The sequence below is a fragment of the Leptodactylus fuscus genome, chromosome 5, assembly GCF_031893055.1.
Source record: "Leptodactylus fuscus isolate aLepFus1 chromosome 5, aLepFus1.hap2, whole genome shotgun sequence".
In the NCBI taxonomy this organism is placed as follows: Eukaryota; Metazoa; Chordata; class Amphibia; order Anura; family Leptodactylidae; genus Leptodactylus; species Leptodactylus fuscus.
Genome location: NC_134269.1, coordinates 182,239,705 through 182,267,025, shown reverse-complemented (window position 1 = coordinate 182,267,025; position 27,321 = coordinate 182,239,705). Strand labels below are relative to the sequence as shown.

General features: G+C 45.5%; 1 protein-coding gene across 1 annotated transcript in view; it reads right to left on the bottom strand.

Annotated features, from left to right (window-relative positions):
* The window catches only part of LOC142203811 (RUN and FYVE domain-containing protein 1-like), a 172,743-nt gene that overhangs the window by 128,974 nt on the left and 16,448 nt on the right, over positions 1–27,321 (bottom strand). The window contains exons 3-4 of the mRNA XM_075274873.1: positions 19,626–19,743; positions 15,727–15,828 (exon numbers count right to left, since the gene is read on the bottom strand). Of these exons, the coding sequence (XP_075130974.1) occupies positions 15,727–15,828; positions 19,626–19,743 (220 nt within the window). The remainder of the gene's footprint in view (positions 1–15,726; positions 15,829–19,625; positions 19,744–27,321) is intronic.

Sequence of the window (27,321 nt, the reverse complement as noted above, 5' to 3'; positions counted from 1 at the left end):
CATACCACCCAAATACATGAATAAATGTTAACTACCATATCTCTGCTTTATATTGGCATCATCTTTTGTGTTTTAATTTATTTTGGACGTTACAAGGCTTACAAGTGTAACAGCGATTTTCCAGATTTACAAGAAAATTCTCTAAACCAATTTTTTAGGGATGACTTCAGTTCTGAAAGGAATTATAAAGACCAATATAAAAGACCCTCCCCCCCCCCCAAATCACCCCATTTTCAAAACTGCACCTCTCAAATTATTCAAAACAGCATTTGGGATGTTTGTTAACCCTTTAAGCATTTCATAAGAATAAACATAATATGGAGGTGAAATTTAGACATTTAATTTTTTTTCACTAATACATTCATTTAGACCTAAAATTAGCACATTCACAAAGGGTTAAAGGAGAAAATGCATCTCACAGTGTGTTATACAATTTCTCCGGAGCACAGAAATACCCCACATGTGGGTGTAAACTGATTTTTGGGGAGACGGCAGTACATGGAAGGGAAGGAGCCACACTGGAGATTTTGCTGGAATAGTTTTCAGTCGCCATGTCTCATTTGCAGTGCCCTTAGAGTACCAAAACAATGGAAACCCCCCAAAAGTGACCCAATTTTGGAAACTACACCCCTCACAGAATTCGTCAAGGGATATAGTGAGCATTTTGACCCTATAGCCGTTTCACAGATTTTACTAACCTTGGGATGTGTAAGCGAAAAATTACTGAAATGTCCCTTTATCCCCAAAGTTTTCAGTTTCACAAAGGGTTAAAGGAGAAAAAGCCCCCCACAGTTTGTTAAACAATTGCTCATGAACGTGACGATACCCCATATGTGGTCATAATCTGCTGTATGGGAACATGGCAGGGCTTAGAATTGAAAGTGCTATTTGGCTTTTGGAGATTTAGATGTTTGGAATCTAGACGCCATGTCATCTTTGTCATGAGCCTGTAAGGTACCAGAAAAGTGGAATTCCCAAAGAGTTACCCATTTTGAAAACTGCACCCTTGAAAGAATTTACCAGTGGGTGTAGTGAGCATTAGTATTGCAGGGATTGGCAGGAATGAACAGCGGATGGCAAGAGGGAATATATAAGCTGTGTGGAGGACATTGCAAACACCAAATTCCCTACTATATCCCAGTAGCTCCTATGATTGGGGGGGGGGGGCAACTTCTGGTGTCTTCCATTATAAGCTGTAAATTTGGGGTGTCCCCTGATATATACTCGCACAGCTTACATATTCCCTTCCTGCTGCAGCCAGTTGCGTTCTAATGATTTGGTGATTTGGGGGGTTTTGTCTTCACATTGCTAGATGCTATATTTTTCTTAATTTTCTGGTGATGTGGCCATATAAGGGCTTGGTGTTTGCGGGATGAGATGCATTTTGTAATGACACCATTTTTGGGTGCCTACAACTTATAGAATAAATTTTATCAACACTTTCTTGGTGGATTAAAACAAAAACAAAAAACGAGTGATTATGAAGATAATCTTGTTTCCCTTAGTCCTAACAGCGGCACAATGTGGGGTATTTCTGCCCCTGTGTGCTGGTAGGACAGGCGGATATTTAATTAGCCAATAAGATGCGTGGCAGGCCCTATAAGAGGGCACAAGAACCTCCCCTCTGCGTGTAAATACAAAAGTACCTCCATAATATTTATATACAGCTTTTAGACATAAGATATGATTCCCAGGGTGGGAAATCTTGTGCCGCTGTTAGGACTAAGGGAAACAAGATTATCTTCATAATCACTCGTTCCCTATCGTCCTCAACAGCGGCACAATGTGGGGATATAGCAAGCAGGTCCCCAAGATGGGTGGGATTAACCCATAACCGAACTTAAAACGGTATGGGCAAAAGCAGTGGAATCTGCCACTTGGTCCTTCAGGCGATAATGCCGGATGAAGGTAGATTCCGACGCCCAGGAGGCCGCTGCACAGATTTGATCCACCGGCAAGGCACTTTTTTCTGCCTGAGAGGTGGACACTGCCCTGGTTGAGTGGGCATGAAGAAATGCTGGAGCTGACAAACCTTGGGTGGTATAGGCGATTTTAATAGTCTCGGTAACCCACCGGGATATTGTGGCTTTAGCGGCTTTGGCGCCCTTGTTTCTCCCCGTGTAGCTGACCAACAAGTTTTCAGTTCGCCTAAAAGGGCGAGTGCGCTGTAAGTAAATCTGTAGGCATCTGACCACGTCCAGTTTGTGCCATCTTTCTTCTTCAGCAGAAGAAGGGAAAGGAAAAAATACCGGAAGGGAGATTATCTGGTTTCTGTTTACAGCGGATGGAACCTTGGGACGAAAACCCGTGAGGAACCTGAGCTGCACATGGTCAGAGAAAAAGGTGGTATATGGCTCCTCAGCGGACAAGGCTTGTAGTTCACCAACCCGTTTGGCAGTTGTTACTGCCAATAGTAGCGCCATCTTGCCGGTTAATGACTTGAGGGAGATTTCCTCCAAAGGTTCAAATGGATGAACACATAGAGCGTTTAGGACCGGAATAAGGTCCCATTGGTGGACAGGGGTGTTTACCACCGGTCTCAGCCTAGTTGCCCCTTTAATAAAGGTGCTCACTAAGGAATCTTGAGACAAACGCCTCCCCAGATAGGCGGACAGGGCCGCTACGTGTACTTTGAGTGTGGCCACAGCAAGACCTCTGTCTAGTCTGTCTTGAAGGAAGTCCAGGATCGCCTCCGTAGGGGGATCGGTGGAGTCCACTTGATGCTGCAGACACCAGGCATTAAAGATGTTACTTATTCGACGGTAGTTCTTGTTAGTCGAATCTGCTCTGGCGCTGGATAGGGTCTTCAAGACGGCTTGTGACAGTCCTCTATTTCTCAATAGGGACTGGTCAACCTCCAGGCTGTCAGGTTGAGTCTCCTCAGATCCTGGCATCTCAGCTCTCCTTGGGTTACCAGGTCTGGGAGTGGGGGAAGCCTCCAATATATGCCCTGACTCATTTGTATGAGCTGAGCAAACCAAGCCCTTTTTGGCCAGAACGGGATTATGGCTATTCCCGAGGCTTGGTCCTGTCTTATTTTTATCAATACCTTCGGTATGATTGGAATTGGAGGGAATATGTAAAACAGCCTGAACCTCCAAGGGATGGACAGGGCATCCACTGCCAAGGGATTGTCCTCCTGGTACAGGGAGCAGAAGGTCCCTACCTTGGCGTTGAGTCGGGTAGCCATAAGATCGACCTCCGGGAGACCCCATCTCTGGACGATCTGTTGAAATATGTCTGGATTGAGAGACCATTCTCCTGATACGGTAATACCCCGACTCAGCTGATCCGCTACTATGTTCAGGGAGCCCTTTATGTGAACAGCGGACAACTGGACCAGATTCTTCTCTGCCCAGGTGAATATGAGATTCGTCTCTCTCAGCAAGGTTGGTGACCTGGTGCCCCCTTGTTTGTTTATATAAACAACCACCGTCGTATTGTCTGACTGGATCTTGACTGACTTGCCTTTCAATTCCGGGGCAAAGTGTACTAGGGCCAGGTACACTGCTCTGAGTTCCTTGAGATTGGATGACCCCAGCTCCGGACATCTCCATCGTCCTTGTACAGTTTTGTCTTGACAATGGGCTCCCCATCCCCACTGGGATGCATCTGTTGTCAACAGGGTCCACAATGTCGGGACCGTGGACCTTCCGTCTTTCAGGTGTCTCCACCATCTGAGGGAAAGACGGGTAGCGGGAGAAAGGCAGATCTTCTTGTGCAGTCCCCGTGGAGACCTGTTCCAGGTTCTCAACACTTCCATCTGTAGGGGACGCAAATGCCATAAAGCCCAAGGGACTGCCCTGGCCGAGGATGACATCAGGCCCAGAACTCTCATGGCGGTGCGGATGGTTACCTGCCGAGTGCGCAATAGGAATCGTGCACTGGCTTGGATCCTTTCTTTTCTTGGATGGGAGAGGAAGATCTGCATCGCTTCTGAATCCACTAAAAAACCGAGGAATTTCCTTCGGGTGGATGGAACGACTTCGGACTTCTCCCAATTGATAATCCATCATAATTCTTGTAGGAAGTTGGTGGCAAGGTTGAGCTGCTGGAGGAGGGCAGCAGGAGACTGAGCTTTCAATAGCCAGTCGTCTAGATAAGGGACGATGAAAAGACCCTGAAGTCTGAGGGCCGCAGCAACCGGAGCGATCACCTTGGTGAATACCAGTGGGGCGGATGTGATGCCGAAAGGCAGAGCTGTGAACTGATAGTGCTCCCTGTGGCCTGCCATGGAAACGGCAATCCTGAGGAACCTCCTGTGGGAAGGAGCAATAGGGACATGTAGGTAAGCGTCCTTCAAGTCGAGGGTAACCATCACCTCTCCTGGTTGAAGAAAAACAGCCACGGAATCCACGGTCTCCATTCGAAATGACCTCTTTCTGATAAACTGGTTGAGGTACCTCAGGTCTATTATCATTCTCCAGCCCCCGGTGACTTTGGGGACCAGAAAGACGGGGGAGTAAACTCCCAGACCGAGGTCTGAGGCTGGTACCTTCTCCAGGGCGCCCTTGGTAACATAATCGGCGACCGAGGCTTCCAGACTGGACTGCTGAGAAGGTGGAAGGATTTGGGTGATGACGAACCGATCTGGAGGTGGAAGGTGAAAATCGATATGATACCCGTGCTGTATAATCTTCAACACCCATGGGTCTTGAATGTGGGTGGACCATGCTTTGAAAAAGGAGGAGAGACGTCCTCCCACAGGAAGAGGGGCCACAGGGAGCAGCCCCACGTCAAAACTCAGGCTTCCTCTTGGCATCCTCCTTGGAAGCGCCACGTCCGGCACCCCTAGGGCGGTATCTAGAACGCCGCTGCTGAGCCGGGCGTCTATAATTAGAGGAAGAACCTCTGCCTCTAGAGGGAGCACGTCTGCCCCTGGATGCTTGAGGTAGGGACCTTCCCCTACCTTCAGCTAATCCCTCCATAATGGCATCCAAACTTTGGCCAAACACTCTTCCCGGTTCAAAGGGGAGAGCGCAGAGAGCTGCCTTAGATGCAAAATCTGCCCGCCAAGGCTTTAGCCAAAAGGGGTCTACGGGCAGCGGTAGATAACGCCATAGATTTGGCGGAGATCTTCAATTGATGGCGGGAAGCTTCCGCCAGATAATCTGCAGCCCTATGAACTCTCTTCATAGAGGTCAGAATTTCATCTCTATCCACGCCTGCGTCTATATCCCGCTCCAAGGCGGCTAAACGGTTGCGCAGAAAGTCGCCAACCGTGGAGGAGGCTATGGCCACAGAGGCTTGTGCAGAGGAAGCGGAGTAGATCTTCTTTAGAGCAGAGTCCGCCCTGCGATCCAGAGGGTCTTGAAGATTGGAACCATCTTCTAAGGGCACCAGGGTTCTGCGGGACAGCTTGGCTACGGCCAAATCCACCTTCGGGGGAGGCCCCCAGGAATCCCACTGGGCAGTGTCAACAGGAAACAGAGTCTTGAAAATCCTGGAGAGAGAGTGTCCCTTCTCTGGCTGTTTCCACTGCTGTGCCATAAGGTCGGACAGCGTGGCGTCCGCATGGAAGGCAATATGTCCCCCAGAGGCAGACGTGGAGGCTTCCCCGTCAACATCTCGGCCCACTGTAGACCGGATGGACTTCAGCAGCCTGCCTGTTTGTTCATAGTGGAACACAGGTCTGCCGGAAATTACTGAGTCGTCCTCAGAGGAATCATCCTCTGCCACCCGCAGCTGTTCCAAAGGTGGCAGGGAGGAGGAACGGTGCTCAGGGCATGGTCTCTTGGTGAGCTGAGACAAGGTGGCATGGATTCCTTTGAGGGAATCATCCTGCAAAACAAAAGGAGAATACAAGCAAGGGAAAACCTATTTACCCAAGCGATGCCCAAACTCACCATCTCCTTGACCCAGGCCATCATATCTCTGGGAGAGGGCTCCTCAGGTGGAGGACCTCTACACCCGCGACAACGGGCCCATTCATAGCCTAAAAATAATAGGCAAGTTATAGGACCACAATACATCAAAGGGACCAACCCCTTAAACCGCTACCTACCATCAGGGAGCGGTGTGTCGCAATTAAAACAGGAAAGGTGTTTCCTCTTGGCAGAGGATTTCCTCCTACCATCCCCAGGAGGGGTAGTGGAGGATGACATATCCTGCAATAAAGAGATAATAGACCATGCAATACTGTCACCATGCATCATACCATTGCACTTTAAAAAAGGGTAGATCTTACCAGGTTCAGAAGACCGGATCAGTAAAGGTGACAGACAATAACCAGACTCAAGGTTAACAAACGCAATTTAAGCTAGTGAGACCAATAACCAGACTCACAACAATAGCACAGCCTTCCAGGTGCAGCAGGAAGGTACAAGTGACACGGCCGGCCTGACCTTTAACCTGGCCGGCTGGAAATGGGAGGAGCTAACCGCTCCCATCCACTACCCCAAACAGGGGTTAATAAAGACTTTTATCTCCCCTCCCCAGCAATCCCCAAGCCAGGGGAACACTCACCCTCTCCTCCGCTAGGGCTCCGAGTACTGGGAGTGGAGCCTGAAGTGAAGTGAAGATAGGGCTGGCTGCGGCCGCCGCGCCGCGAACTTCCGGTCAAAACCGGAAGTGAGCGCAAGCAAAGTGCGGCCGCCGCGAATGCAGCCATACACAGAAGTTCCGGCTGCCGCACGGACCCGCCGTAACCACGGACGCAGTGGCGTGGTGCGGCACTGAGGATCAGCGCTCAACAGACGCTGAAAGGGTAAGGAGGAGAGGGGAGGGAAGGAGGGGGAGGGGAGAAGGAGGATTCAGGGGGAAAAAACCAACGCAGGCTAACTAGCACCCTCTTTCCTTAGGAAAGAGGGTGACTTTGAACAAAAACATCAAGCTCAACAGCTGAGCCCTGTAAGAGGACACAAGTCCTCACACCTGTCCTCTGTCCACACAGGACAGAAAAAAACACGCAGAGGGGAGGTTCTTGTGCCCTCTTATAGGGCCTGCCACGCATCTTATTGGCTAATTAAATATCCGCCTGTCCTACCAGCACACAGGGGCAGAAATACCCCACATTGTGCCGCTGTTGAGGACGATAGGGAACAGCAATTCTGGCATTGCTTTTTACCTTTAAATTTTTTTTCGCGGTGCAGTGTACAGCATAAGTAACATGTTACTTTTATTTTGCGGGTTGGTACGGTTACAGCGAAACCTCATTTATATTATATTTTTATGCGTTAGTCATTCTGCAGAACAAAAACACATTTGGGGACATAAACCAATGATTTTTGCATCACCATCTTCTGAGATGTGTAATGTTTTTATTTTTCGGTTCACAGAGTTGGTTGAGGGCTTATTTTTTGCGGGACAACCTGTGCTTTTCATTGGTACTGTTTTGGGGGATGTATGACTTTTTGATCTTTTTTTAAGCATTTTTAGTAAGGCAAAATGTGCAAAAAACTTTATTTCCAAAGGGGTTTTTTTCCATTTTTTTTCCCGACGTTCACCAAGCAGGTTAAATATTGTTTCACTTTTATTGTACAGATTGTTACAGACACGTCAATACCAAATATGTATTGTTTTTATTAATATTTTGGATTTTTTTTTTTTTTAATGTAATTCATTTTGCATAGAAAAAGGGAGTTTTGGGGGCTTTATAACTGTTAATTTTTTTTTTTTTGTACACTATTATTTTGTTAAAACTTTTTTTTTGTCCTATAAGTACACTAGAACCAGCGATCAAAGAGAATCGCTGGTTCTATACTAACTATAGACTTGCAATACACGTGTATTGCAGTCTATAGAGGAAGCTAGCTATGCAGACGCATAGACTAGCTTCCTCTCGTCCCGGCAGGATCAACCAGGTAACAGGGGTCTTAGCAGCCTGGGGGGGGGTTACTGGGCAGACCCCAGGCTACAATTTATAGATGCCGGCATCCCCCGATCTCGCCGCGGGGGGTGCCGGCAGCAAGAAAACTAAACCCTTTGCATGACGGCGTCATGTTTGATGCCGGCATGCAAGGGGTTAAACCCACTATCGGAGCTCACTCCAATGGAGGATTAAGGAGCAGCATGTTAGCTATAACTTACAGCTAACATGGGCTCCTGATGCCGCTGCCGGCATCCGCTTAGGGTGCCGTGATCGCATTGAAAAGTACATCTAATACCGCAAACACCAAGCCCTCATATGGCCACATTGCCAGAAAATAAAAATAAAAATCTAGCTTGTACAATGTGAAGACAAAAACCCCAAAAGTCGCCAAATCATTAGGACATAAGTGGCTGCGACTAGAAGGAAATGTATATGCTGAGCGAACGTTTTCAGGGGACACCCCATATTTAGAGCTTATGAGAGAGAATATACCAGCGCTGATCCCCCAGAATGTGCCTCTTCCCTGTCCGTGTCATAGGAGCTAGTGGGAAAACAGAATGGGATTTGGTGTACCCAATTTACTCCGCACAGCTTACATATTCACTTCGGGGTTACTAATGCTCACTACATCACTTGATAAATTCTTTGAGGGCTGCAGTTTTCAAAACTGGGTCACTTTCTAGAGGTTTCCACTGTTTTGACACCTCAAGGGCTTTGTAAATGCGACATGGTTCCTGAAAATGATCACAGCCATATTTGCCCTCTAAAAGCTCCTTGGCGCGCCTTCCCTTCTGTGTCTCACTGTGCGTCCATATATTAGTTTACACCCACAAGTGGGGTACTATGGTAGTCGGGAGAACTTGCATAACAAATTGTGGGATGCGTTTTCTCCTTTCTCCTATTTTTCATAATTAAACACAAAACATATCAACCAAAATTTACCACTAACATGAAGTACAATGTGTTACGAAAAAACAATCTCAAAAGCACTTTGGTAATTTAAAGCATTCCAAAGTTATTGCCACATAAAGTGACATGTCAGTTTTGAAAAATCGAGTTTGGTCAGGAAGTCAAAAAGTGCCATCAGCGGGAAGGGGTTAAACTGATTCCAGCAAAATCTGTCCTCCAAAATTCCAATAGTGCTCCTTCTGTTCTTTACCCTACTGTATATCCATACATTAGTTTACTTCATTATGTGGGATAATTTCATGCTTGGGAGAAATTGTGGCACGAATTTTCTGCTATAACCCCTTATGAATATGTAACTAGGGCTAAATGAATTTAGTAGTGACAGAAATGGAAAAGTGTAAATTTGACCTCTATTTTGTTTTAATTACTGTGAAATCCTGAATGGGTTAAAAAGAAACTTTGTAAATGTTATGAATTCTTTCAGGAGTGCAGTTTTGAAAATGTGGTGATTTATAGGGGTTTCTATTAGTGAGGCCCCTTTTGAACTGAACTACTCCCTTGAAAAATGTGTTTTGGAAATATTCTTGAAAATTTGGAAAATTACTGATTGGCTTGTATAATATCTGAAAAAAAATGAAACTGTGATTAAAGGTTTTTTCCAGGCAAAATTGTTTTTTTTTTTTTTTAAAAAAAGTCTATTAATGCCATTAATGGGTTAATAAATGTACTTATATACTTTTTAGTGTGTTTTGAGTGATATCTGGGTGTCTCTGGGGGCCCCTAGTGTCTCCTACTTTTGTTTACATCCTTCTGCTTCCTGCTATGTAATTTCCTAACCACTCTCACCTCTCTCCCCCCTATTTACTCACTACCCCCATACACCCCCTTCCTGTCTAGCTATCCTTCGTATCTTAGCTATCCTATATGTCCTACACTACCTACTCAGCCCAACCCCCGACCCATATTACATACTTGCATTTCTTCCTGTGATACGGCCTCTTCTCCTCCTGTACTGTGTGCATGCTCCTTTTCCACCATCACCACTACTGCGCATGCGTAGACACGCAGTAGAGGCAAATTACCGGCATCAGTGCGTGCACACTGCTAGGAGAAGAGTGGAAAAAGAGGAGAAGAGTGCAGAGTGGAGAAGAGGAATAGAGTAGAGAAGAGTAGAGAGAAGAGTGCAGAGTGGAGAAAAGGAATAGAGTAGAGTAGAGTAGAGTAGAGTAGAGTAGAGTAGAGTAGAGTAGAGTGCAGAGTGGAGAAGAGTGCACACCCTGCCAGTAGAGGAGGACCCGTCTCTCCAGAAGAAGCCGTGGATGGTATGTATGATTGTAAGTATGAATGAAGTGGATGGGGAAGGGGGGACAATCTGTTTCCGGAAATGGGGAAACGGATCGTCACCGGATTATCATAAAATGTCCCTGAGACGGTCATGTGATGGGTAAATATAGATTTTTTTTTTTGATTTTTTTTTATCAATAATGTCATTTAGAAAGTAGGAGGGGGGAGGGTGTTTAGATTAGTGTAGGGATTTCAAAATATTCCGGACAACCACTTTAACCCCTTCCCTACATCCGCCATAATAGTACGTCGCATGTCGGGTGTGTAACTATGGTGACCGGCCGGGAGTTGTGCGGCCGTCATAGCTGCCGGGTGTCTATTGCTTTAAACAGTAGACAACCGGCTCTAATGTCTCCGATCGGTCCCCGGACCGATCAGAGGCATTAACCCCTCCGGCACCACGGTCAAAGGGGCTGGAGGCGCCATTTTCCCGGCGGCGCATGGGCGCCGCCATTTTGCTGGTGATCGCCAGCTCCTGGAGCATGCTCCAAGGCCGACGTCACGTTGCCATGACAGCCAGGAGCCTTTAAAAGGCTCCCCGGCCAGACTGCAATCTCTTTCTTCTGCAGGCTGGTCTATGCAACCTGCAAAAGAAAGGATGATTTTTTGCAATGCATTGCAATGCATTAGCATTGTAATGCATTGCATTAGTGATCAGACCCCCTGGGGATCAACACCCCTAGGGGGTCTAATAAATGCAAAAAAAAAAAGTGCCAAACCGCCGGTTTTTCACTGTTTTGATTCTAATAAAAATTTGAATAAAAAGTGATCAAAGCAATAGTATTTCCCAAAAATGGTAAAACTAAAAAGTACACTCGGCCCCGCAAAAAAAGACGCCCTATGCATCCCTGTACACTGATGTATAAAAAAGTTACGGCTGTCAGAATATTGCGACTTTTAGAAAAAAAAAATTTTTTAGCACAGTTTTGTTTTTGTTTTTTAAGGGGTCAAAATGTAAATAAAACCATATAAATTTGGTATCCCTGGAATCGTATTGAAACACAGAATACAGGGGACATGTCATTTTGGCTGCACAGTGAACGCCGTAAAACCGAAGCCCGTAAGAAAGTCGCAGAAATGCATTTTTCCTTCAAATCCACCCCATTCTGAATTTTTTTCCAGTTTCCCAGTACATTCTATAGAATAATTAATGGTGGCATCATGAAGAAAACTTTGTCCCGCAAAAATTAAGACCTCATATGGCTCTGGGAGCAGAGAAATAAAAAAGTTATGGGGTTTAGAAGGAGGGGAGTCAAAAACGAAAAATCAAAAAATGCCATCGGTGGGAAGGAGTTAACGTTTGAGGCCAATATAAAGCATAGATATGGAAAAATGTATTTATGAAGTAATTTGAGTAGTATGACTTTGTATATGAAGGGCATGCAAACTTGTAGCTTGAAAACTACATTTTTTTTCAAAATTTTCACGAAATTACCAATTTTTCCAGAATCAAAGACAAAACATATCGACCAGAATTTACCAACGACATGAAGTATAATGTGTCACGAAAAAACAAAAACAGAATCCCTTTGATAACATAAAGCATCTCAAAGTTATTACTATATAAAGTGTCAGGTTTGGAAAATGAGGCCTGGTCTTTAAAGGGGTATTCCCATGTACATAATTATTTTTAAATTTGTAGATTTTTTACAAATATAAGTAATTAAAAATTCTGCAAAGTTTTAAAGATTTTCTCTAACTTTCTTAGGGCTCGTTCACATCTGCGCCCGTTCTCCGTTCTGCAGGTTTCCGTTTCCTGCACAAAACAGAGGCAGGAGACGGAAACCTGCAGGACTCTCTCACCCATTCATTTGAATGGGTTTGAAAGCTGTTCGGCCGTGAGCGGTGGTGAGCGTTTTATCCTAGCCGCCGCAAAACCATTTTTTAAAATCCGGACACAGAGTCGGACATGCAGTACGCTGTGTCCGGCTTAAAAGAAAACTGTTTCGCGGCGGACAGCATAAAACACTCACCACCGCTCACGGCCGGACCCGGTCTGTGGTTCCCGTCTTCTTGCATGCAGAAGACGGAAACCACAGAACGGAGACCTGAACGCAGGTGTGAACCAAGCATTAGTAGTGACAGTCTGTTATCTTGATCGGTTAGCATGGATACAACCACTAATGCAGAAACTTTCTAAGGTCAGAAATGATTTCTTTATTGTGGCCGGGATATCTTCTGATACATGTAGTGTCCCTGCCTGATAACCCAGCTACAATAAGAAAATCATAGCTTAGTTCCTGACAAGTCCTAGACCACAGAAAGTTTCTGCATTTGTGGTTGTATCCATTGGCAACCGATCAAGATAACAGACTGTCACTACTAAGAAAGTTAGAGAAAATCTTTAAAGCTTTGCAGAATTTTTAATTACTTATATTTGCAAAGAGGAGATGGTGGCGTGGCAGTTCTTTGATTTGTGTTGTATTTTCTATGTTTTATTCCTTTTCCTGTTCTGTACATGTTTTTCTTGATTACCCTGTTTATTTTGTTGCATCTCCTTCAATAAAACTAGTTTAACCACTTCAGTACCGGGCCAATTTGTGGTCCAGGACCAGACACATTTTAGTTTTATTTTGTATGTGCGGTTTTGAGGGCTGTAACATTTTTCCCGTATGTCTCAGTCAACTAATTTTTGCGTCTTTTTTCGGGAACACATAGCGCTTTATTTTTATGTTATTTTTATTTTCGAATGTGTTTTAATTTTTGTTATATCCAGGAAAATATAAACAAAATAGGAGGGAAATTGTGTCTGGTTTTCAATAACACAAAGTGTCACTGAAAAACTTTATAATATAGTTTTTCCTCTCCGTTACGGTAATTTTTATTTTGTATGGTGTAGTTGGGGGTGGGGGCTATAACCTTTAATAACAGCGTTTTATTAGCGTATTATTTTTTTTATTATTATTTTATTTACATTTTTTTTTAAACTTTTTTATTATACTTTTATTTAATTTTTTTTTACAGATTGTGTCCCCATAAGGTGATAAGAGACCTTTGGGGACATCTGATCACTTATTTTTTTTGTACTGGAGGCTGATTTCTCCTATAACTGGGGCTGCTACATTTAGCCTCAGTTGCAGGAGGACTACAGCCTCCTGCACGCTGTATGCACAGCTTACTGAGCTGATCTGAGTCCTGTAGGACCCAGCAGCTCCTGTAAGACTCTGCTCCCAGCGGATCACGTGTCCGCCGGGTCAGAGGGCAGCTGAATTATGGCTGCGTCCATAGCTGTCCATAGCTCATTGAGCGCTGTATACACAGCGATCCAGAAGGCAGGGACGGGAATAAATCTGCCCTGTCTTCTCTCTGGGAGCTCCGGCTGAAGTTACAGCCGGCTCCTATTGAAAGCAGCTGCACGATCTCCGTGCAGCTGCTGTGTTCTGACTGGACGTACAGGTACGTCCTGTCAGAAATAGGCAACCACTTCCTGGACGTATATAGTCTATGGGCGGTCCAGAAGTGGTTAAAAAAAAAAGTTTGAAATGAGGCCGGGGCACAAATGAAGGATAATAGATTTTAAGTGATGGGACAATGAACCAGTGAATTATTCAGATAGTTTTCACCTTATAATATGGGGCGACTGGTATATTCCTTTTGAGATTTTTTTGTCTTCTTTTGAATCAACATGGTACGATTATAGGTTGGACTTGATAAGGTTGAAAAAGATTCAGGTTGATCAACTATGTAGCTATATAACCTGAGTGGCAAGGGACAAAAGTGTGCAGGAACACTGGGTGGAAAGTATACTTTGAAGTTTAGGGAAGTAGGAGTCAGGAAGAGGAATAGCTACCATGCAAAACATATACAAGATCAGGGGTAATGCCATCATTTTGACAATGGCAATTCTGCTCGCCCAGGACAGCATTGGTTGGGAGAAAGCTGTTAGGAGAGAAGAGATTTTGGCCAGAAGAGGGACATAATTTGCAGAAAATAGATCAGAACTCGGTGCTGTCAGGGAGATGCCAAGGTACGTAATGCGAGAATCATTCCATTGGTAGGGAAATTGAAGACTAAGGACTCGTCTCAAAGGGGGAGGGATGACAATGGGCAGAAAGTGTGTGAGGCATTAATAAACAAATGAAACAAGAGCTACGGTTGGTAAGTGCGGATCCTTTTATCCATTTGATACTTCTGTAGAAGTTGGTTGGATAGGTCCTTTTCTGTATAGTACCATGCATATGTGCTTTCACGGTTAAGATCTGCCAGCTACTAGCCATTTTGTCTATAAAGTGATATTTGAGTGCTATGATCATTTCACAGAGCTTAATAATACTGAATAATACTGTTGAATAATACTTTGTGGAATCACTTTAAAAGGGTAATGCACAAGGTGCCGCACGGTGCTCTCTCTTGTGTTTTCTAATGGGCAGAATCTGGGACTTGGAAGGGTTTACTCTATAATAGGAGACCCTTCTAAAACTCTCAAGGGCAGCAGTAGCTGCACTCAAGGAAGAACTAGGGGAAGTCAGAGCCAGTATAACATCGTCAGCGTATAAACCGATTTTGTGTTGCTGACGCCCCACAGTAATACCTCCAATATTTCCATCTGCCCGAATGGACTCCGCCAGGGGTTCCATCACTAAGGCAAAAATGACAGGAGACAAGGGGTATTCCTGACGGGTTCCATTCGAGATCCGGAAGGCGTCGGACAAAAAGCCAGAGGAAAGCACACTTAGCAGACTTAAAGACAAGGACCATCCCAAATTTATCTAAAAGGCTATCAAGATAGCTCCAGTGAACCCTGTCAAAAGCCTTTTCGGCATCCAGGGCCAAAAGCAGGGAAGGTACACCATCCCTTTCGGCTTTCTGGATAAGGTCTATAAATCTCTGTGTGCCCTCCGGTGCCTGTCTGCCAAACACAAAGCCTACCTGATCAGGTTTGATCAGCTGGAGAAGGAGGTAGAGGAGACGCTCAGCAAGGATTTTAGCATACAATTTAACGTCAATGTTTAAAAGCGAGATAGGTCTGAAGTTGGCCGGTATGGTGGGAGACTTGCCTGGTTTCGGAAGAGTTACTATGGTAGCAGACAACATCTCTTCCGGAAAATGCTGTTCCTCCACCGCCCTCCCAAACACTTTCAAAAGATGAGGAGATAGGATATCTGCAAATTTTTTATAATAAATCCCCGAAAAGCCGTCAGGTCCAGGGGATTTAAACGGCTTCAGCGAAGATATGGCCTCTTTAACTTCCAGTAAAGTAATAGGGGTGGCCAGAGATTTAGACTGTTCAGGAAAGAGGCGAGGGAGGGACACCGAGTCCAAAAACTTATCAATTTCATCCTTAGTAGGCTGGGAACACAGTGGGTGGAGAAATATGAGAGCTAGAAGTATAGAAGGACATTTCCCTTCTAAAGGTCTTGTGAACAGTAAACTTTTGCATGGAAAAGTTCATTTAAGATTTTTTATATTCATATGACAGAAACATCCAAATCATTTATCCCTTATCTCCTGAAAGATGGTAGTCCCTGAGGGTGCCAGAATACCTTTTTATGTTCTATAGATGAGTTGTGTACCATAGAGAAGTAGATAATTTTTGTCCACACAAATTATGACACCCATAACAGTTTATCAATGAGTTTTTGATGCAAGTTTCTATGCAAAAAATAGCAACTCATCCCACTGGAAAAGGGTTATGAAAAAGCATATTGCAATACTAAAATTACCTTAGCAGTTCCTTGTGATCAATAAGAACTTGCAGGTAGTCAGCCACTTTCTTTTGCATCAATGCAAGGTGCAACCAGGCTCTCCCTCTACCAACAGAAGTCCTAAAAAACAAGAATTTTAATTGACACAAAAAAATACTAGATTTACCATATATCAAGAATACTCCATACATTATTATACTCTGACATATTCCTTTCGATTACTGTCCAATAATCTAGAATAATTGATAATTCAGCTCTTATCAAGTCATAAGGCATGACTATGCCAAATAACAATGAAAAACAAACACATAGCACAGCTGGAAAAATATATCTTTATAGAGTAACAGGCCTACATATATATACCAGCCTATACCCCTTTCAAAAATGTGTTGTTACCTACATAAATGCCACAAAACGGAAAAGAGAAAAAAGGTAAACACAACACGCAACATTATGAAAATTTTAAAAAGGATTTTTATTAAATTATATTAAAAAGATGAACACAAATACAGGAAAATTTTCCCAAAGGGTCGACACTGAGTGGATGATCAATTCCAATAATCGTAATAAATATAGCATTCACAATTAGAAGGATACATAACATCATAACTGGATAAATACAAAATACTAATACGTTTATGCCTGAAAAAAAGTCAATAAGAACTTCATCAATGATTTCGATTAACCACAAGAGGGCAGTATAACTATAGCGACAAAAATATCTCCCTGTCAATAAGGATGTCAATAAAAATGTCCTACAAACGCCTATAAAATAGCATGAATAAAATATCTGATGCATGAAGACATAGATGCATTGAAGAAATATATTTATTTTAGCAAACAACATACCAAATCAATGTTACTGCCTGACCAAGACAGAACACCAGCACAGTGGCTGAATCGTTTACATAAGTATTACAAGCATTTACTAATTCATGCTGGGGCTATAAAGTAACAATACTAAGGACATATTGTGACCAAGAGGCATTCAATTGCTTACCCATGAATATTGGTTTTTGATGGAGTATCCACAAAACCACAGGCCGACCACCCGACGCGCATTTCGGCTATTTGACTTCGTCAAGCTGTCAGACCAAGTCCGGCCGTGTGCGCCGGTGAGCGTTTTATGTTCTCCGCCGCGAAACCGATTTTTTTAAACCGGACACAGAGTACTGTATGTCCGACTCTGTGTCCGATTTAAAAAAAAAAAAACGGTTTCGTGGCGGAGAGTATTAAAAGCTCAGGGCTCGTTCACATTTGCGCCCGGCACTCCGTACTTCAGGTTTCCGTTTCCTGCATAAAACTGAGCAGGAGATGGAAACCTGCAGGAGTCTCTCTCACCCATTCATTTGAATGGGTGAGAGAGATGTCCGGCCATGAGCGGCGGTGAGCGTTTTATGCTCTCCACTGCGAAACCGGGTTTTATAATCCGGACACAGAGTACTGCATCAGGGCCGGCTCCAGGTTTTTATGGGCCCTTGGGCGACAGAGCCTCCTTGTAAAGGAGGTGGGGGAGTCGAGACACTGTGTGTTGCAGATGAAGTGAGTGACATCACACAGGAGTGTGGCGTCACCAACGCCATACCTCCCAATTTTTAAAGAGCAGAAAGAGGGGCAAAATGTGCGGCGCACTCTGCGCGCCGCGGCATATTTGGCTCCACCCACTTATGTTGACTCTGCCCATTCTCATTAATTTATCATGTGCTCCCACACAGTATAATCCTCCTACAGTCACCCGTAAATTATATGCCCCCCCTCCATCTCTCCCCCAGTTTCATATACACCCTTCCTCTGCCCCCAGTTTCATGTCCCCCCCTCCATCTCTGCCCCCAGTTTCATCACGTTCTCCCCCTTCATCTGCCCCAGTTTCATGTCCCCCGTCTCTGCCCCAGTGTCATGCTGTTCCACCCCCCCATCTGCCCCAGTGTCATGCCCCCCCCCCCTCCATCTCTGTGCCCAGTTTCATGCCATTCTCTCTCCGCTCTCACTCCATTCACATAAGCGATTAAAGCAGGACCTGTGTGTGACGTCATCGCGCCTACACACGCACGCCGGGCCACAGCTTTAAAGCAGAAGCTTCAAATGAATGGGTTTGAAAGAGTCCTGCAGGTTTCCGTTTTCTGCTCAGTTTTGTGCAGGAAACGGAAACCTGCATGAACAGAGACCAGGTGCAGATGTGAACGAGCCCTAATACTTATGTAAACAATTCAGCCACTGTGCTGGTGTTCTGTCTTGGTCAGGCAGTAACATTGATTTGATATGATGTTTGCTAAAATAAGATATATTTCTTCAATGCATCTACCTCTTCATGCATCAGATATTTTATTCATGCTATTTTATAGGCGTTTGTAGGACATTTTTATTGACATCTTTATTGACAGGGACAGGGAGATATTTTTGTTGCTATAGTTATACTGCCCTCTTGTGGTTAATCGAAATCATTGATGAAGTTGTTATTGACTTTTTTTCAGGCATAAACGTATTAGTATTTTGTATTTATCCAGTTATGATGTTATGTATCCTTCTAATTGTGAATGCTATATTTATTATGATTATTGGAATTGATCATCCACTTAGTGTCGACCCTTTCGGAAAATTTTCCTGTATTTATGTGTGTTCATCTTTTTAATATACTTTAATAAAAATCCTTTTAAAATTTTTCATATTATGTTGAGTGTTGTGTTTACCTTTTTTTTCTTTTCCATTTTGTGCCAAATAACAATGTATCAATGGTTGTGTAGGTCCAAGTCTCGGGGTCCCATGTGACTTGAAGCAGTGTGTCATTTATGAAATGAAGAACCTGCAGATGCCAATACTCCGTCTTGATGAAGAGTGAAGGGATTAGAATCTTTATTACGCTGTGGAAAGAGCCAGTTCTGCTGATTTTCAAGATAAATTTGACACATAACTAAGTTTTTCTCAAAAACAAAAGTGCCTTAAATCTTTCTTTGAGAAATGGCACAAATCACATTTACATTTAACCCCTTCCAGCCGCTTTCTTTTTTTATTTACATTCTTTATGCACTTTACAAAAGACATCATTTTTTTTCACATAGCTGTATGAGGGCTTATTTTTTTTGCTGGATAAATTGTCCTTCGCTATGGTACCATATAGTTTGATATTCTGTAAAATGTACTGGGAAACTGCAACTATGTTCATGGTGGATTTAGAAAAAAAAATGCATTTGCATTGTTATGTTTTAAACACGAATGATAAGCAAAGATAATCAAATTATATAAAATATAACATGTATTAAATATGCGCTAAAAAAGTGACAAACATCATAAGTGCCATACACAAACATATCGATCATATATCGACATGTATTTCAATATATTGGCTTAATCCCAAAACAGGGATAACCTATAATATATTCTATATAGGTCATCTATTCAACTCACCACTCCATATAATTGCCCAAATAATGTGAGATATGAGTGCCCTACAAAGATTCCAATAAACCTGCAGGTCCAGTCTAGGTAACTTATAACATTAAAAATGTCCCCCCACTGCACCCCAATAAGCTCCATCCCTTACAAGGGCAGTCCCAAGCTAGCCCTGAAAACAGCCTTGTTAGTCCCTTTATGTATTTCCTCTTGTGGGCAAACCAAGATTCTTCAGGAAACAAACACGCTAGCTATAATCTATAGAGTTGCTACTGCCCTGTAAGGGCAAGCTAACAGATTGGTGCACAACAGTTGGTAGGCAGACAGCAAGTAATGTTTGTGTAGTGTCTTAATATCTGTTAGCTTGCCCTTACAAGGCAGTAGCAACTCTATAAATTATAGCTAGCTTGTTTGTTCCCTGAAGAATGTTTGTTTGCCCATAAGAGGAAATACGTCTGCTTTATAAGGCAGGGATCTCAACAACAGTAGTTTTTTCTGCAGTCTGAGCTTCACTTGTGTGTTCCACTTACTTAATTTCAGGAAGATTTCTTATGTTTGTAAAAATGTCAGCTGACTCAGGGCAAAGTTTTTCCACCAGTTCCAAAGGGCCAAAGAAGGATTTATTTTGACCAATAAAGCTCTTTTTCACTGCAAAAAAAATAATGCAGATTTGTCATTAAAATTTAAGATTTTTTTTTTTTAATGTTAAAAACACACACACAGGACATTCAGAATTTGGCATAAACAGCATGAAGCAATGAACCTATTCTGTCAGGTGTTAGCGGTTTGGGCTGATGGCGGTTGAATACTGTTTGGTAGAATGCTTTCTTAGCACACCCTGGGTCCATTTGATAACAAATTGCTGCTGTCAAAGGGATCCTATCATTAATGATTTCACAATAAGAGTGCCATAACCCAAAGGATCTAGAGCAACCAAGATTGATTTTAAATCCACAAGTGGGTGCCCCCCAAAAGGAAATGATAAAAAGTAACTAGAGATGAGCGAACACTAAAATGTTCGAGGTTCGAAATTCGATTCGAACAGCCGCTCACTGTTCGAGTGTTCGAATGGGTTTCGAACCCCATTATAGTCTATGGGGAACATATACTCGTTAAGGGGGAAACCCAAATTCGTGTCTGGAGGGTCACCAAGTCCACTATGACACCCCAGGAAATGATACCAACACCCTGGAATGACACTGGGACAGCAGGGGAAGCATGTCTGGGGGCATAAAAGTCACTTTGTTTCATGGAAATCCCTGTCAGTTTGCGATTTTCACAAGCTAACTTTTCCCCATAGAAATGCATTGGCCAGTGCTGATTGGCCAGAGTACGGAACTCGACCAATCAGCGCTGGCTCTGCTGGAGGAGGCGGAGTCTAAGATCGCTCCACACCAGTCTCCATTCAGGTCCGACCTTAGACTCCGCCTCCTCTGGCAGAGCCAGCGCTGATTGGCCGAAGGCTGGCCAATGCATTCCTATGCGAATGCAGAGACTTAGCAGTGCTGAGCCAGTTCTGCTCAACTACACATCTAATGCACACTTGGCACTGCTACATCAGATGTAGCAATCTGATGTAGCAGAGCCGAGGGTGCACTAGAACCCCTGTGCAAACTCAGTTCACGCTAATAGAATGCATTGGCCAGCGCTGATTGGCCAATGCATTCTATTAGCCCGATGAAGTAGAGCTGAATGTGTGTGCTAAGCACACACATTCAGCTCTACTTCATCGGGCTAATAGAATGCATTGGCCAGCGCTGATTGGCCAGAGTACGGAACTCGACCAATCAGCGCTGGCTCTGCTGGAGGAGGCGGAGTCTAAGATCGCTCCACACCAGTCTCCATTCAGGTCCGACCTTAGACTCCGCCTCCTCCAGCAGAGCCAGCGCTGATTGGCCGAATTCCGTACTCTGGCCAATCAGTGCTGGCCAATGCATTCTGTTGGCGTGATGAAGCAGTGCTGAATGTGTGTGTTTAGCTCAACTACACCGGTGGAGTAGTTGAGCTAAGCACACAGATTCAGCTCTGCTTCAATCAGCGCTGGCCAATGCATTCTATTAGCTTGATGAAGCAGAGTGTGCACAAGGGTTCAAGCGCACCCTTGGCTCTGATGCAGCAGAGCCGAGGGTGCACAAGGGTTCAAGCGCACCCTCGGCTTTGATGTAGCAGAGCCGAGGGTGCACAAGGGTTCAAGCGCACCCTCGGCTCTGATGTAGCAGAGCCGAGGGTGCACAAGGGTTCAAGCGCACCCTCGGCTCTGATGTAGCAGAGCCAAGGCTGCACAAGGGTTCAAGCGCACCCTCGGCTCTGATGTAGCAGAGCCGAGGGTGCACAAGGTTTCAAGCGCACCCTCGGCTCTGATGTAGCAGAGCCGAGGGTGCACAAGGGTTCAAGCGCACCCTCGGCTCTGATGTAGCAGAGCCGAGGCTGCACAAGGGTTCAAGCGCACCCTCGGCTCTGATGTAGCAGAGCCGAGGGTGCACAAGGGTTCAAGCGCACCCTCGGCTCTGATGTAGCAGAGCCGAGGGTGCACAAGGGTTCAAGCGCACCCTCGGCTCTGATGTAGCAGAGCCGAGGCTGCACAAGGGTTCAAGCGCACCCTCGGCTCTGATGTAGCAGAGCCGAGGCTGCACAAGGGTTCAAGTTCAAGTTCAGCACTGCTTCATCACGCCAATACAATGCATTAGCCAGTGCTGATTAGCCAGAGTACGGAACTCGACCAATCAGCGCTGGCTCTGCTGGAGGAGGCGGAGTCTAAGATCGCTCCACACCAGTCTCCATTCAGATCCGACCTTAGACTCCGCCTCCTCCAGCAGAGCCAGCGCTGATTGGCCGAATTCCGTACTCTGGCCAATCAGTGCTGGCCAATGCATTCTGTTGGCGTGATGAAGCAGTGCTGAATGTGTGTGTTTAGCTCAACTACACCGGTGGAGTAGTTGAGCTAAGCACACAGATTCAGCTCTGCTTCAATCAGCGCTGGCCAATGCATTCTATTAGCTTGATGAAGCAGAGTGTGCACAAGGGTTCAAGCGCACCCTTGGCTCTGATGCAGCAGAGCCGAGGGTGCACAAGGGTTCAAGCGCACCCTCGGCTCTGATGCAGCAGAGCCGAGGCTGCACAAGGGTTCAAGCGCACCCTCGGCTCTGATGTAGCAGAGCCGAGGGTGCACAAGGGTTCAAGCGCACCCTCGGCTCTGATGTAGCAGAGCCGAGGCTGCACAAGGGTTCAAGCGCACCCTCGGCTCTGATGTAGCAGAGCCGAGGGTGCACAAGGTTTCAAGCGCACCCTCGGCTCTGATGTAGCAGAGCCGAGGCTGCACAAGGGTTCAAGCGCACCCTCGGCTCTGATGTAGCAGAGCCGAGGCTGCACAAGGGTTCAAGCGCACCCTCGGCTCTGATGTAGCAGAGCCGAGGGTGCACAAGGGTTCAAGCGCACCCTCGGCTCTGATGTAGCAGAGCCGAGGCTGCACAAGGGTTCAAGCGCACCCTCGGCTCTGATGTAGCAGAGCCGAGGCTGCACAAGGGTTCAAGCGCACCCTCGGCTCTGATGTAGCAGAGCCGAGGGTGCACAAGGGTTCAAGCGCACCCTCGGCTCTGATGTAGCAGAGCCGATGGTGCACAAGGGTTCAAGCGCACCCTCGGCTCTGATGTAGCAGAGCCGAGGCTGCACAAGGGTTCAAGCGCACCCTCGGCTCTGATGTAGCAGAGCCGAGGGTGCACAAGGGTTCAAGCGCACCCTCGGCTCTGATGTAGCAGAGCCGAGGGTGCACAAGGGTTCAAGCGCACCCTCGGCTCTGATGTAGCAGAGCCGAGGCTGCACAAGGGTTCAAGCGCACCCTCGGCTCTGATGTAGCAGAGCCGAGGCTGCACAAGGGTTCAAGCGCACCCTCGGCTCTGATGTAGCAGAGCCGAGGGTGCACAAGGGTTCAAGCGCACCCTCGGCTCTGTAACCTCGGCTACATCAGAGCCGAGGGTGCGCTTGAACCCTTGTGCACCCTCGGCTCTGCTACATCAAAGCCGAGGGTGCGCTTGAACCCTTGTGCACACCCTGCTTCATCAAGCTAATAGAATGCATTGGCCAGCGCTGATTGAAGCAGAGCTGAATCTGTGTGCTTAGCTCAACTACTCCACCGGTGTAGTTGAGCTAAACACACACATTCAGCACTGCTTCATCACGCCAACAGAATGCATTGACCAGCACTGATTGGCCAGAGTACGGAATTCGGCCAATCAGCGCTGGCTCTGCCGGAGGAGGCGGAGTCTAAGGTCGGACCTGAATGGAGACTGGTGTGGAGCGATCTTAGACTCCGCCTCCTCCAGCAGAGCCAGCGCTGATTGGTCGAGTTCCGTACTCTGGCCAATCAGCGCTGGCCAATGCATTATATTAGCCCGATGAAGTAGAGCTGAATGTGTGTGCTTAGCACACACATTCAGCTCTACTTCATCGGGCTAATAGAATGCATTGGCCAATCAGCGCTGGCCAATGCATTCTATTAGCGTGAACTGAGTTTGCACAGGGGTTCTAGTGCACACTCGGCTCTGCTACATCAGATTGCTACATCTGATGTAGCAGTGCCGAGTGTGCATTAGATGTGTAGTTGAGCAGAACTGGCTCAGCAATGCTAAGTCTCTGCATTTGCATAGGAATGCATTGGCCAGCCTTCGGCCAATCAGCGCTGGCTCTGCCGGAGGAGGCGGAGTCTAAGGTCGGACCTGAATGGAGACTGGTGTGGAGCGATCTTAGACTCCGCCTCCTCCAGCAGAGCCAGCGCTGATTGGCCGAATTCCGTACTCTGGCCAATCAGCACTGGCTAATGCATTGTATTGGCGTGATGAAGCAGTGCTGAACTTGAACTTGAACCCTTGTGCACCCTCGGCTCTGCTACATCAGAGCCGAGGGTGCGCTTGAACCCTTGTGCAGCCTCGGCTCTGCTACATCAGAGCCGAGGGTGCGCTTGAACCCTTGTGCACCCTCGGCTCTGCTACATCAGAGCCGAGGGTGCGCTTGAACCCTTGTGCAGCCTCGGCTCTGCTACATCAGAGCCGAGGGTGCGCTTGAACCCTTGTGCACCCTCGGCTCTGCTACATCAAAGCCGAGGGTGCGCTTGAACCCTTGTGCACACTCTGCTTCATCAAGCTAATAGAATGCATTGACCAGCGCTGATTGAAGCAGAGCTGAATCTGTGTGCTTAGCTCAACTACTCCACCGGTGTAGTTGAGCTAAACACACACATTCAGCACTGCTTCATCACGCCAATAGAATGCATTGGCCAGCACTGATTGGCCAGAGTACGGAATTCGGCCAATCAGCGCTGGCCAATGCATCCCTATGGGAAAAAGTTTATCTCACAAAAATCACAATTACACACCCGATAGAGCCCCAAAAAGTTATTTTTAATAACATTCCCCCCTAAATAAAGGTTATCCCTAGCTATCCCTGCCTGTACAGCTATCCCTGTCTCTTAGTCACAAAGTTCACATTCTCATATGACCCGGATTTGAAATCCACTATTCGTCTAAAATGGAGGTCACCTGATTTCGGCAGCCAATGACTTTTTCCAATTTTTTTCAATGCCCCCGGTGTCGTAGTTCCTGTCCCACCTCCCCTGCGCTGTTATTGGTGCAAAAAAGGCGCCAGGGAAGGTGGGAGGGGAATCGAATTTTGGCGCACTTTACCACGCGGTGTTCGATTCGATTCGAACATGGCGAACACCCTGATATCCGATCGAACATGTGTTCGATAGAACACTGTTCGCTCATCTCTAAAAGTAACCTTTATTAAATATGTTTAAAACAAAAACACTTTGTTAAAATAACAGCTGTTAGCCTCCAAGGAAGCCCGGTAAATATAAATCATCCACCTGATACTGTTGAATAGCCCCTAATGCAGTGGTATACCGACCTAAACAAAGTCATATAGATGTGGTTTTTTAACCCCTTAAGGACCAGGCCATTTTTTGGTTTCGCATTTTCGTTTTTCCCTCCTCACATTTCAAGAGCCATAACTTTTTCATTTTTCAGTTCACAGAGTCACATGATAGCTTATTGTTTGCGGGACAAATTGTACTTTGTAATGGCACCATTCAATATGCTGTGCAATGTACTGGGAAGCTGGAAAAAAATTCAGAATGAGGCGCAATTGGAGAAAAAATGCATTTGCGCCATTTTCTTATGGGTTTAATTTTTACAGCATTCACTGTTTGGTACAAATGACATGTTACCTGTGTTCTACGTGTCAGTACAAACGCGGTGATACCAAATTTATATAGTATTTGAAATTTTTTGATACTTTTAAAAAAATGATAAACTTTGCAAAATAGAAAAAAAAATTTGTGTCATCATGTTCTAACACCTGTAACTTTTTCATATTTCCATGTATGGAGCTGTTTGTGGTGTCTTTTTATGCGGGACAAGATGACGTTTCTATTGATACCATTTGGGGAAAGATCCGATGGTTTGATCACTTTTTATTCAATTTTTTATAGGAGGCAAAGTGTTGAAAAAAACGCTTTTTGGCTGTTTTTATTTTCTTTTGCCGCTACGCCGTTCGCAGTACGGGATAAATGTTTTAATATTCTAATAGTTCAGGCATTTTGGAGCGCAGGGATACCTAATATGTTTATGTTTAATGTTCTTTAATTACTTTTATAGCTGATCTAGGGAAAGGGGGGTGATTTGAACTTTTATATTTTTTTTATACTTTTAAAAACTTTTTTTTTTCTTCTGTTACATTTATGATCAGACCCCTTAGGTACCTTGAAACCTAGGGAGTCTGATCGCTCATACTATTCACTGCAATACTACAGTATTGCAGTGAATAGGAAAATCGCAGCACTTCTATTAGACGATGCCTCTGGCATCGTCTAATAGATCTCGTGCAGAGACAAGCCTGGAAGCCTTCAATAGGCTTCCGGCTGTCATAGCAACCGATCACCGCCCTCTTGTGACGTTCAGGAGGGCGGCGATCGGCAAAACATGGCGGCGCCCATGCCGCCGGCGCCGTTTACACACTGCGGTCACGTTTGACCGCAGTGTGTAAAGGGTTAACAGCAGCGATCGGCTCGGGCACCGACCGCTGCTGTTAGTGGCAGGTCCTGGCTGCCACTAGCAGCCGGCATCTGCCGTGTATGGAGCGAGCTCAGCGTGTGAGCTCGCTCCATACATCCCCATGCGACCCATGACGTACAGTTACGTCAAGGGTCGCTAAGGGGTTAAAGGATAACAAAGTAGCCAAGATTGTTTCCTACTATGTAAGAGGAATAAGGATATGTATCCAATTTGATGTAATTGGTGTTCCTCCCTATAGACTACACAGAGTCCAAATGCCAGTTTGTTTCAATTTGGCTTTGCCTAAACATTAGAGATGAGCGAACAGTGTTCTATCGAACACATGTTCGATCGGATATCAGGGTGTTCGCCATGTTCGAATCGAATCGAACACCACGTGGTAAAGTGCGCCAAAATTCGATTCCCCTCCCACCTTCCCTGGCGCCTTTTTTGCACCAATAACAGCGCAGGGGAGGTGGGACAGGAACTACGACACTGGGGGCATTGAAAAAAATTGGAAAAAGTCATTGGCTGCCGAAATCAGGTGACCTCCATTTTAGACGAATAGTGGATTTCAAATCCGGGTCATATGAGAATGTGAACTTTGTGACTATGAGACAGGGATAGCTGTACAGGCAGGGATAGCTAGGGATAACCTTTATTTAGGGGGGAATGTTATTAAAAATAACTTTTTGGGGCTCTATCGGGTGTGTAATTGTGATTTTTGTGAGATAAACTTTTTCCCATAGGGATGCATTGGCCAGCGCTGATTGGCCGAATTCCGTACTCTGGCCAATCAGTGCTGGCCAATGCATTCTATTAGCTTGATGAAGCAGAGTGTGCACAAGGGTTCAAGCGCACCCTCGGCTCTGATGTAGCAGAGCCGAGGCTGCACAAGGGTTCAAGTGCACCCTCGGCTCTCCTACATCAGAGCCGAGGGTGCGCTTGAACCCTTGTGCAGCCTCGGCTCTGCTACATCAGAGCCGAGGGTGCGCTTGAACCCTTGTGCACACTCTGCTTCATCAAGCTAATAGAATGCATTGGCCAGCACTGATTGGCCAGAGTACGGAATTCGGCCAATCAGCGCTGGCCAATGCATTCTATTAGCCCGATGAAGTAGAGCTGAATGTGTGTGCTAAGCACACACATTCAGCACTGCTTCATCACGCCAATACAATGC